This window comes from Uloborus diversus, chromosome 5 (assembly GCF_026930045.1).
Source record: "Uloborus diversus isolate 005 chromosome 5, Udiv.v.3.1, whole genome shotgun sequence".
Lineage (NCBI taxonomy): Eukaryota > Metazoa > Arthropoda > Arachnida > Araneae > Uloboridae > Uloborus > Uloborus diversus.
The window spans coordinates 68,899,971-68,913,079 of NC_072735.1; the positions used below are offsets into that span (position 1 = coordinate 68,899,971).

General features: G+C 34.7%; 1 protein-coding gene and 1 non-coding gene across 2 annotated transcripts in view; both read right to left on the reverse strand.

Annotated features, from left to right (window-relative positions):
- Positions 1-5,325: 5,325 nt before the first annotated feature.
- The window catches only part of LOC129222961 (homeobox protein Hox-A5-like), a 92,619-nt gene continuing 84,835 nt past the window's right edge, over positions 5,326-13,109 (reverse strand). Inside the window, exon 2 of the mRNA XM_054857524.1 lies at positions 5,326-5,633. Coding sequence (XP_054713499.1) covers positions 5,326-5,633 — 308 coding nt within the window. The remainder of the gene's footprint in view (positions 5,634-13,109) is intronic.
- Trnap-ugg (transfer RNA proline (anticodon UGG)) lies at positions 7,330-7,410 on the reverse strand. The gene has a single exon. It is a non-coding gene; the product is annotated as a tRNA-Pro (tRNA).

Sequence of the window (13,109 nt, forward strand, 5' to 3'; positions counted from 1 at the left end):
AACACACTGCGAAAAGAAAAATAAAATGTTAGACATGTTTAAATATTCAAGATACATAAGGCTTTATTTAAGACAAAATTTGTTCAACTAATGACATTTAATAATCATGTTAGTAAGTGTCTTTATTCCAATACGTATTTACGTTATTTCGATTAATTTTCTTAGATATACACCGAAACCCCGATCTAACTTTTCTCAAGGGACTGGGTTAAAAAGGTAAAATGCGGGAAAAAACGTAAAATTCGGGAAATACCTAGCAGCAAAACTGATGATGGGATCAGATGGAAAAAAAAATGTTAAACGCGGGGAAAACGTAGATTCGCGGACGTAGAATCGGGGTTCGGCTGCATATAAGAAAATTACGATGTAATGAAGAGTACTGAAGATGCAATGAAAAAAAAGTACAGACCAGGCATACTTTAAACAACGGAAATGGGAGTTGGCGAGCGAAGGGAGCAAGGGACGGAGCCCCCTAGTAGTATACCCACTCACTGTACCCACTTCGCCCCTAAATCATACCGAGTAAGACTTCGGATGGTAACTAGGACATACTGTTTTTAAATTAAACTTAAATAAGATGAATTTAAACAATGTGTAAAATAATGAGACTATTCATTGTACTATAATAATGATATGTTGCTGCAGTGACATGTCACTGCAATAACAAAGTATTGCAGTGACGATTCAACACGAATAAAAAATAAAAAGATTACATTTATCATTAGTTTTTATTTTTTAATATTTTACTGCGCAATTTTTACAATTTTAAAACTAAACGAAAAAAAAAATGGTGTGTGTAGAAAAACTATCTAAGGTAGTAAGACGCAAAGGGATGTAAATGGGAAAATTAAAAATTTGGAGATAACCATTACAAATGGTAGGTGAACCCGTCCTTTGTCTTTGGGCAAGAGATAGTACTAGTAGCCCTGGTAGTTGCTGCTCTACAGCATGATTTAGAAAAAAAAAATGAATGCCTACCTAGGACGCATTTTTTATACGCGTTTTACTCAAAACTTGAAAATGTCCACTTACATCCCATTGCTTCTCACTGCCTCATATGTACTTTTTCTCTGTGTCTGCGGGGAAGCGAATGGAGAGATCAAGTAGTCTGAGTAGCTTGAATTTATTCGGAAAAGCAGATCTACGACACGTAAGTGTATTTTGCATAACTTTACGAAAGCCATATGTCTCAAAAATCGGCCATACTTTAAAAAATGCTAATTATTTTAGTTTTAGTGCGATCTGCTATTCATTTTCTGGTAATTTTTTCGTTGTTTATGAGCAGTGTGTCCTTTTTCTTTTTCTTTTTTTTTTTTTTTTTTGTGTGTGTGTGTGTGAACTTAGCCTTGGGTTAAAGCAACTAACTTCCGTCTTGCTCACGTAAAAAATTGTTTAGAATTTATTGTAAAATTTTAATTAAAATAACCGGCATCGAAGATTTAGAACCTACTAAAAAGACTACGTACAGATAATATAAAAGATGTTTCAAAAACTACCAAAATATTTGCTAAAAAAGATGACGTTAAAAAGCACCACCAATCTGCTGACACGACATATCTTACTTTCGGTTTTTGGCATGCAAAAAACCTTACGATTGATATCATGAATATTAGTAAAACCCAGTCTTTTCATTCATAAATTTCACGCAGCCTTTTTGCATGTATCCAAAAACATGAAAATTAGATGAAACTTGGCAGAAAAATAAATTTTGATTGAAGAAAACCAATTAACTTATCAATGGTCAAGTTCAAATCTGCTGCATAATTGAACGCAACTGTTTTTCTAACTCTTAGTATAAAAACCTGCTCTATGACTTCGGAAAAATATTAAAACGAGCAGTATTTAGAAAAAGCAATTTTTATGTGGGAAAAATTATGCTGTTTTTTAGATCTGATTTAATAAATAAATAAATAAATCCGTACACTGATTTTTTTTTTTTTTTTTTTTTTTTTTTTTTTTTTTGCCAATGGCTAAAATTGTAAATTTGGACGACAAGGGAGCCTCCAAAAAGGCGATTGGCCTTGGGCCACCCGATATCTTAACCGGGGCCTGGATACAGTTTCTAATCAAATTCTACTTAAGGAGAAGTTATAAAGTACAGTTTGGAAAATCATATATTTTGTTAATAGAAAAAAGTTAGCGTCTTAAAATAATAGTGAAGACGAATATCAAATTCAGATCCTGCATAAATTCGTAACAGATATGATTTAGACCCATAGAAGGGGAAAAGTGGCGTTATTACAAAGAAATATTCATGTTCATCTCTCCAAGATTTGAAGATAGCAATAGTAGTAGGCAAAATCTATTTCGAAAATTGAATCAAAATTCACCATTTATCTTTATGTAACAATTGCCATTTTGTGATCTCGGTTACTTGATTATAACTTAAAAGTCATTTAGAGATAAGGTGAATGAGATTTATGTAAGATAAGTGAGATTTCCCGAAACACACCAGAAATGAAATCAATCCGGATACTCACCAGTCACTACTACCCTCTGCTTCCTGCATTTATTTCAGTTGCGTACCCATCTTATGAATGATCGTCTAATGCCGATAGACACCATATTCTAAAAATAAAATAATTTCGAAATCAATTTCAAGTTAACGTCAAGCTAATAATCCTAACACAGACTTAAAATCCAATTGTTAAAAACTGCTAAAGAAACTTAGAAAACTAAATTTTTCGAAAAGTATTTTTTAGGTAATGAAAGTAGTCGCTTTTTAAAAAGGTTGTAATGATATTGCAAATGGTGAGTTTTTTTTATAATGTCTTTTTAATCGCCCAAATTGCTCGTATTCTATATAATTGAGGCAATGTAATTGATTCCACCGCCATTAAGACTGATTTTTAGTTTGAATTTAGAAAATTTGACAGACCAATTTTAAAAAATTAAAACTATTGATTCTGCTCTACAAATACCTGAATTCCTTACTGTATTACGGATAAAAAATACTGTTCCGTAGAAATATTAAGCTCAAATGTACTACAATTTGTTGGATAGCATTCAATAAAAATGAATGCAATGTGAATTACTCTTTTACAATTTTATCTCAACGCAAGTATGAAAATCTACTATTTAACTTTTTCAGTTAAAAAAATATATATTATTTAAAACTGTTGATATGATATGTCAGCTGAGGTGGTGTATTTTGAATACATTATTGTGATGAATTGAAGCTGATAGATTAACAGCAGATTCGTTCAAAATTTTGAAGTTTCGTTTAAAGCAAATGGTACTTTTAAGTGCAGATAATTTTTACTATATTGCTTCGCTTTACTGCTCCCATTATTATAAAATGTTGCTTTGTGGGTCAATCAAATTACTGGCAATAAGTTAATTAGAAGTTGGTTTTCGTCCATCCAGCATCCGTAGAATGAGACGTCATAATCTCAAACGAGTGACAAAGTATCCTCACCAGTGATGTCCCCATTATTTTTTCTGAGGGTATACTCCCAGTAATCCATTATCCACAACATGTGTAAGCCTTGATTTACATAATATGTCATAATATGAAATTTTTTGAAGCTTGCTATATATGTCTAAAAAAGGTTTGAGAGTATACGGCGTATATGGAGCCGTATGGGAACACCGCTGATCCTCACCTTAACTTACAGACATCTGCAAAGCAATCATCAGAAAACTAACATATTTTTTAACTCTTTAACTAATAACATCATATATACATGTCCAACTAGCAAAATCAAGCCATTTAAATACGTTTCATCCTTACTTACTTGTTGAATTTTTTTTAATAAAATATTCCAAAACGACATGGATATTGTTTGTACTTGGCCTTTGGCCCGCGTAAGGCATGGGACTCGTGCGTTCCAACATTAACAATAAGACTGGGATATATATGTCGATATAAAAATTGTCCTCATAAAATGCATGCAATATTTGAATGACTGTAACACTAATAATTATCATGATGCAGAAAAGTTTGAAAAATCAAAATAATGTGACCAAATAAATGTAGGACCAGTACGAAATTTAGAAAAAGTGCTCTAATTCTCGGTTATTGAAGAAAGACCATGCGCAATCGATTACACTGGGGTCCGAAATTCAAAATGCTCCCTCTCTGGATTCTACAGTTTTTTTTAAAAATTATTATTATTGTGGAGATAAGTCAGGCACAATGTTTAACGCACAAACTTAGCTGCGTTTAATAAGTTTAGGGTAGCCATTGAAACAGAATGTGCCAAAATACCAATTGAAATGGTTAGGACCATTTTTGATTCCTTTGCTCAGCGTTATCAACTGTACCTAAGTATTAGCGCAACCAAAAGTACCTTCTTAAGCGGTTTTTTTTTTTTTTAAATCAAAACAGCCCTTAAATGTGTATGAATTACTGTATTAGGATTAAACCAAGACCTCCGGGGAGCGTTTTCACTGAGCCATGATGGTCAACAATTCGAACATTTTCGTTAACTAGCTGGAACCTGCATTTGTTCACATTATTTTGATTCTTGAACTTTTCTATATCATAATAACTGTTAGTGACATCCAAGTAGTGTAAACATTTTATTGGGGCACGCTGTATGCTTGACTTGTGAATCAAAAGTCCCTTAGTGAAAAAAAACCCTCCAAATTCTAAATTAAGGTTGTTTTTGGATTCTAATTTTCATTCATAAATCGCACTCCCGGAAAGGAGAGTGACGCAACTCAAAAAAAAAAAAAAACAGATCCGGAAAAAAACCAAGGTTTTAAGCTACAGTAATTCAAGTGATTTAGTCTCAAATAATGCAATACGTGCAACAAAAATTATGATATAATGCTTACTGGTTAGTTTTTGTTGTCCGAATTAATAATACATACATTCAACTCTCGATAACTAGAAGTCCCAAAATACTGGCTAAAACGTTCGAGTTGTTGGTAGTTCGAGTTATGGGAAGTTTCCACAACAGTTTCAAGAGATTGGGACGTGATGAAAACTTTGCGATAAAGGAATATTCAAGTTATAAGCTTCGAGTTATGGAGATTCGACTACTTAAATTTCGAAAGTTTTTCTTCTAAATTATGAAATTTTAATGGTGTGTCACTATAGATTCTATCGTTTCTAGGCCACCACGCGCCAGTTAGGCAAGCTAACTTCTTACAAGAGTTTTGTGGCAAGATAGAAAATTAAATTTAGATTCAAACAAATTACTTAGCACGTTTTTCCAAAATTTTGAGTTGTGTCACTTCTTTTTTGCAGAGGAGGGATATGGTAAACAAGGTCACACATAGTAAAATAACAGTTAAAAGAGTAATTGTCATGGGCAAGTTTTGACATTCCATCAAAGCATTAGAACTCTCCATAGATTATATCCTCGAAATATATGATTACTCACCGTGTAGGTGGTGTGCATGGTGGTGTGGGTGATGGTGGTGAGGATGGTGGTCGGCCATCACCTGTGGGATTTGCGGAGGCATGGTGGACGCGAGCTTGTGCTCTTTCTTCCACTTCATTCGCCTGTTCTGGAACCAAATCTTGATCTGTCGCTCGCTGAGGCAAAGGGCATGTGCAATCTCGATCCTCCGCCGCCTCGTCAAGTACCTGTTGAAGTGAAACTCTTTTTCCAGTTCCAGGGTCTGGTACCTGGTGTAGGACGTCCTCTGCCGCTTTGTCTCACCCATTGCGTTCACGCCATCTGTCGAGAAAGAAGAAACAGCATAAGCACATTTGTTAAAGACAATCGTTATGAATTGTTCTCTGAATCGTGTTCAAATGTTTTGAACTTTACAGCAAAGTTTCCATAATAGTAACGAAAGGAAGAATGGAGAAAGTATCCTGGAGCAATTTTTTCAGGAAAGACTTTTAAAAATTCAACCTTTTAACCACATTTGCTGCAATTTGTCTCTACACTATTAAAACTGCGGGTTACATGTAGTACCTTTTAGGATGAAACGTTGTAGCACCAGCACTCTCCCCTTAAGGGTGCATTTTAACTCTTTATGGCACCCTATTGCACCCTCAAGGGTGCCACTTGGCTCCCTATGGCAATTTATGACACCCATACGGTAACGTTAAGGGAACAATTTAGCTCCCTATGGCACCCTATGACAACCTTATGGAACGCGTAAGTGTGCCATAGGGAATCAACACTTAAGGGAGTGCCGAAGGTATAACAACGTTTCAACCAAAAAAGCCACGTGCAACGTTGCCATGTGCAACCCGCAGTTAAAACAGTGTGTATATTCCAGAGATGGACGAAGCTGCGTTTGATTGACTTATATCGTTGATTCTTCTGAAACTAATTAAATGAATGTTTACGTGATTTAATAGAACTTTAGCTTCGAATAAGTGACATTAAATAGCACTTAATTTGTACCAATACTTGGAGTAAATTATTTTTAAAATTTTGAATGTGTAGCCAATTGCACATGTTCAAGTGTTTTGGACTTTCTTTAGCGAACAAGTCGCTTGTATAAATTTCAGGCTATAAATCATTTATTTAAGTACAATTTGTTATTTTTTTCTTATGGTTGTTGGTAGTCTGGGGGTAGAGCTGAATTTCTAACAAAATTGCAAGAGCCCTATCTTCCTCGATGCTTATTTTCGCACATAAAAGATCTGAATTTCGTCTAAAATTAAAAAAATCTGATAAGTTTGAAAAGTAATCTAGGAGTTGAGCTCCCGTGAGCTCCTATGCAAATTAAACCCTGGTCTGAGGCAACTCAAGTTGAACTTTTTCATACTAATTAGTTAGAAACAAATATTCTGAGTGTCCTGTTTGGCTCTCCAAAACTACATCTCATATTTTCTCTCTTTCGAAATGCACTCTGGCATTTTCGAAAATACAATTCCACCTTTTCTAACCACGGTGTCTAGAAATCCAAAGATGCCCCGAAGCAACACGAATGGTTCCATAAGGAATAGTAATAACGAATGTGGAACGGTTTTTGTGGCAATTATTTCAAATTCAATGAAATTAAACTCACAAAAATATAATTGAGGCAGTGAGAAGCAAAGAAATGTAAGTAAAAAAATTTTTTTGAGATAACCAGAACAAATTGTAGGTAAACCTTTCTTCTGCCTTGGAGCAAGAGATAGTACTTGTAGCTCTGGTAAGTGCTGCTACGCAGCATGATTTAGATAAAAATTTCAGTGGAAGCCTACCTAGGATCTGAACTTTAAACGAGTTTTACTCGAAACTTTAAAAAGTCCACTTATATCCCTTTGCATCTCACTGCCTCAATTGAAATAAATGAACTGTCAGGCGTTAAAAATAAAGGAAATAACGCCTGAAATTCAAGTTTTAAAAAATAATCTTTTACTTTAAAACTCGAAAAAAAAGAAAAACTGTAGGCAAAGAATAGTTACGCTAGCCAAATTAAGACTCTCCTTGACAACGGTGGGATTCGAACCCACTCCTCAATGAGACTGGTGCCCAAAACCAACGCCTTAGACCACTCGGCCACGCTACCTCAACTGCTTCAGTGTCATATGATAAAAATTTTTAAGCGTTTTTCATGGTGTACATTTTGGAACGCAGGAATTCATTTGTTTTTAAAACAGCAATTTTACACAATTTCATGACTCTGAATTTTCCTCTAAAACACTACGAGAACTGTCAAAACTGATGCTCCCTCCCCTCTCCCATATGAATTCCTGCGCATCGAAGCACCGAAGCACCTTCGTACCCGATTTGGGGAAGGTCCGGTTCAAAACTAGATTTGTACGAGTACACGGAACACACACACAAACAAATTCACGTGACATTTAATTATGCTGCCTTAAACAGGTAAATGAAAGCATCCAATCCACAAGTAGTTTTTTTTTTTTTTTTTCATGCTTTTTGTCATCTATTTTACTTCATTTCTCTTGCACAAACTTGCTTATTTGATTTCTACTGAAAATAAAAAATTTTTACCGGTCTCACTTCAAATTTGAGCATTTTTTTTTAATTCGGGAAGAAGGGAAGAGTAACATAAAGCGCAACCTCACACATTTTTTTACAACAATTTGTGAAAAATAGGGTGGCGTGTGACAAGGGAGGGGGGGTAACGTGAAATGTGACACATTGTGACTTCGGGGGAGGAGGTTCAAAAGGTTGAAAAATAAGGGTGACATCATTTATAAACAACCCCTAAGGAAAAAAAAAATTAATTTGAATTTTGACATCTTGAATTCAAATTATGTTTTTCGCAATCACAAGTGTGTGTATGTAGGCGTGTGTGTTTGTGTGGGGGGTATGTGTGTTTGTGTGTAGGGGTATGCGTATGTGTGTATAGCCATGTGTGTTTGTCTGTGTGCTGGCATAAGTGTGTGGGTAGTTGTGTATATGAATGTGTGTATGTGTGTGTGAGGGGGGGTATGTGTATGTGTGTAGGCATATGTGTTTGTGTCAGTGTGCAGGCATGAATGTGAGGGTAGTTGTGTGTATGTGTGTGTATGTGTGCATGCTTGTGTGTGTGTAGCTGCGTATGTATGCGCGTGTGTGTAGGACATGGATGCAACCTGGAGATGGCTTTCGCTATAGGAGCAGCATCGTGAGGAGCCGGTCGACGGTGACAGGGTGCGGAGGGTGGCGGTGGGAAAATAAAAAGATAGGACATCAAAACAGTCAAATGAGAACAATAAGCAATCGTGATTGTTCAAAAATCGATAAATTTTTCTACAACTAAGCTGAATTTTATAAATTTATAGGTATTTTTGAATATTTTATTCCTGTCATGAAGAAGGGATTGCAATTTCCCTTAAACAAAGTCGTATTCGAATGTCGATGAAGGATGAAGGCGAAGGTAGGAAAAGAAAAACAATTTCTATTGCAGAAAGAATTTCCCCAACCTCCCCCTTAAAAAAAGTTGTACCGTTCTTGCATTGTATTCACACGATTTCTAATTATTCATTATAAAGACTATGAACTCGAATGTTTTGCATTTTCGTTGACATTATTGTGGAAACAAATCATTTATATTTCTCAGTGACTTCGTTATGGTGGCGACATCTGTTGGCGAAAACAGAAATGAAGATATTTTCTTTATTGCTACTTCCTTTACGCAAAATATCTATTTTTCTTTCTCTCCTCCTCCAAAATAACATTTATTACAAGACAGGTATTGGTTAGAAAAAACTTTGCAAAAACAATTTTGACTTTTTCGATTCAAGCGTTGAACACTGATGCAGTAATGATAGGAGCAAATAGATTTTTTTTTAGCTTTCAAGAAAAAGGCGGAAATTAATTTTTTTGTGCTGCAAATTCTTACTATACATATGCTGTTATACTTGTTTTTGCTTTTTTTTTCTCTCTCTTTCTTTTTTTTGAAAATGAAACTTGCGTACTCTACCGCAAAGCTCATGATCCCCAAAGGGTAAAACAGAGCTAACAATGACGAGTTAGCATCTTTGACCAGAAATGTCACTCCGCTCCAAATAATTATGTTTCATCATTTATTAAGGCTTTTTATTAGTTTTTCAGAAAAGGACAGAAATTAACCTTCTTGTACTGTAATTATTTGCGATACATTTTTCTCAAAACATGTACTGAAATTTGTTTTTGATCATACTCCATCGCAACGCATGTAAGAAAAAAATGTGTACCGGTCCTCAAAGGAATACACAGAGCTAACAACGTCGTGTTGCACGTTTTTGGCCAGAAATATTGTTCCACTCCAAATGATCAAGCTCCATCATCGGATCAGGGTTTTTTTTTTATTAGTTTTCAAGGAAAAAAAGATGGAAATTGCTGTTTTAGTTTTACTGTACATTTTTCACTGCACGTGTACTTTTTTTTTCATACTCTACCTCAAAGCCGGTAGAGTATGGTCTACCGGTCCTTAATGGGTTTTAGCTACACGTTTTTAATCAGATATATAGTTCCGTTCTGAAAGATCAAGCTCCAGCATGTAGTCAGGTTTCTTATTAGTTTTTAATCGAAAAAAAAACCCAAATTTCTCTATTAGTAATATAATTTTTTACTATACATTTTTCACTATACATGTACTGTATTTCCTTTCGGAAATATCTCAAACTTTCGTAGTCTACCGCAAAACCGGTAGTGTACGGTCTACCTGTCCTGAATGTGTTAAACTGACCCCCAGAGCAATTAATGTCGAATAACACGTTTTTAACCAGTAATATCATTTCGCTCCAAAAGATCAACCTCCATCATGCTTTTTATTTCTTTTCAAGATAAGGACAGAAATGAATCTTTTGGTACACAGAATCTAAGATGAGAAATTCTAACCATAAGTGAAAAGACTATTCAAATTTTGATTTGAACCAATATTGCTCAATGCTTTTTTGTTTATCAAATTTCGATATTAGATTTAGTCTAACGTCTTTAGTGATCTCATTAAAATGTTGATGAAGTTTACTTTTCAAAAAAAAAAAAAAAATCATAAATAGTAAGAAGTTCTCTCCGTTTCTTGATACTAGACAATTTGGAGGAATCTTGACCTTTCGTGATTGAACGTAGCGGAAGTATTATTACAACACAATTATCTGTGCAAAACACAATTATCTGTTGTCGTTATTTTTCTTTGCAATCATCTTAGTATCCTATAAAAGAGAACAACTTTACAAAGCATACTAGAAAAGCGAAGCAAAATGAAATTCCGTAAACCGTTTGATGTTTTGTGTTGCCATTTGCATTATTAAATGCAAATGGCTTCTTATTTATCACTTACTTTGATACATTAACTTTGATTGCAATTCGAACGAATTTTACTGTACAAGTTGTGGTATGTACATCATATATCTCTTGCTTTTGTCACAACTTTTGTGTTTTATGCATACGTATGTCATTTCCTATAATACATTCATATAGTTTATACAATTTTTGTCACTTGCCTTTTGTACATACTTTTGAAATGTAAGTGGTGAAATAGTAACCGCAAAATCATATTTCTTGTACACTCCATAAAATTTAATAAATTAAAGGAGGAATATTTGAAATGAATTTTACAATATTTATATCCGTATAAATACAGCTAAAACAGTACCATAAGTGACATACATATAAAGCAATGTCTGTAAATATATTACTAACCGGCTGAATGCAAATCCAATTCTTCTGGGACAAAGTCACCTCACCCCGCCAGTTAAGTATTAACACTTAAATGTACTTCGAACGAATTTCATGATACAATTGTATGTTATGTATAAGTTTATGGAACAAACACCACTTTATAAATTATTACGCTGTTAATAAGTGTGTGGATCTCGTTGAAAGTGGAATTTACTTCCACACAAGTTTACGGAATAAATACTACACTTTTAATTATTACCCTGTTAATCAGTATGGATTTTATTGAAAGAGTGTGATACTTAAAGAGGCGAGTTTAGAAGCATGTTTTCTGAAAGAGGCGAAGATACAAAAAATGAATTCCACTACACAATGTTATGGCAAGTGGAAATTTATGATGGAATGAATACCACAGTCAATTATTAATGTGTTAATGAATGTACGGTTTCTTTGAAAGTGCCTGTTACTTAAAGAGGCGAGTTTGTAAAAACATTTTTTCTAAAAGTTTAAATGGTAAAGATATACTTCGCGCGAATTCCACGATATAATTTTACCGTAAGTGGAAGTTTATGGAATTAATTTCGCTTCCAATCATCACTGTGTTAATTAGTGTATGAATTTCATTGAAAATGTTTGGTACATAAAAAGGCAAGTTTTATTGAATTCCACAGTACAATTTTATGATAAGTGAAAGTTTATGAATAAATGCCACTTTCAATGATATGTTAATAGGTGTATGGATTTCATTGAAAGTGCTTGCTACTTAAAGAGGCGCGTTCACTCAAAAGAAGGATGCTTTCTAAAAGGTTAACCATGCGTGATCTAAACGAACATGATGTTCACTTCCATTTACAATATCGGAAAACTGACACTTTAAATCCATTTTTGAAAACATCGGATACAATTCCAATCTTGTTGCTAAACTGGAATTATTTATGCATGCCAAAGTGTAACCCCCTTCCTGGGCTGCATGTACGGAAATGAGGTTGGAGCAGCTTGCATGCAAATGCTGTTATTAAAATCGCATCACCAGCGTTGATCCGACGTTGAGAAATGGCCCCGGCTCAAGTTTTATATGCCGAAGGAAAGGATAGGAGAGAAAAAAAACCTTTTCTCAGATAAAGCTTCCAACGGCGTATCTTCACATCAAAATTTCGAACCGACCTATTTTTGGGGGATATCTTATATTCATCACGAGAGAAAAAACGAGAGTAGATTTTGCGAAAGAAATAAAACAAAAAATGGATATGAGGAAGAGGGGGTGAAGGGATAGTCACGGATAATGAGTTGTTTTGGTAATTAGTGACTTGACTTAATTGCCCATCTGGATGTTCTGCTTCGTGGGATCGTCGTTCCATTGTTGTCAGGGTTGTCCTGGCTAGCGAGTCGTATTTAAAGGATATTTGTATTATCTCGCTTATGTCTCTTTGAAGTTGACATTTACAGGAGCATATAAAGTATGTCATGTAACTTATGTGCTCTCGTATAGCCCGTATTTCTTTTTATTTTGTATTTCCATATTATGCAGGAAACTCAGAAAATTTCAAATAATCAGAGTTTTACACCATTTTAATGCAGATGATTTGAGAGCTTAGGTAAATTGATAGTTGCATTTAATTTTTTTAGGTGGCAGTTGCATTTTATATTCTAAACTTTGTTATTGCTCCGTATGAAGTTAACCCTTCACTGGCTAAGTGATTATTATTATTATTATCATTATTATTATTATTTTTGTAAAGTAAGATGGAGTGCATTTAACTCCAACATTATCAGGGCCGCCGAGAGTCAAGGCGGGACCCTTGTCAGTTTGGTCGTCGGGCCTCCTCCGTCCCTAGCCAAATTTATACTACACCGATTCCGAGTCGGGCTCCCCAAAGGACGGACTTCTACAAAATTTAACAAATTAAAGCATAACGAAATTGCCAATAACTTCTGTATTATTCAATTAAATGAATGAAATAGAAGCAGAACTTTAACTGGCGTACATACACATTTAAAGACATATATGTAAGCATTACAAAGCATTTTAATACACAAATCCAATTCCTCTAGGGTGTAAGATGCCCAGTGGCGTATCTAGTGATCGGTAGCAGTAACTTTCACCAGGTGTGCACAAAGCAAGAAAGGCGGTAATTGGCCAAGACTATTCCCAAAAAT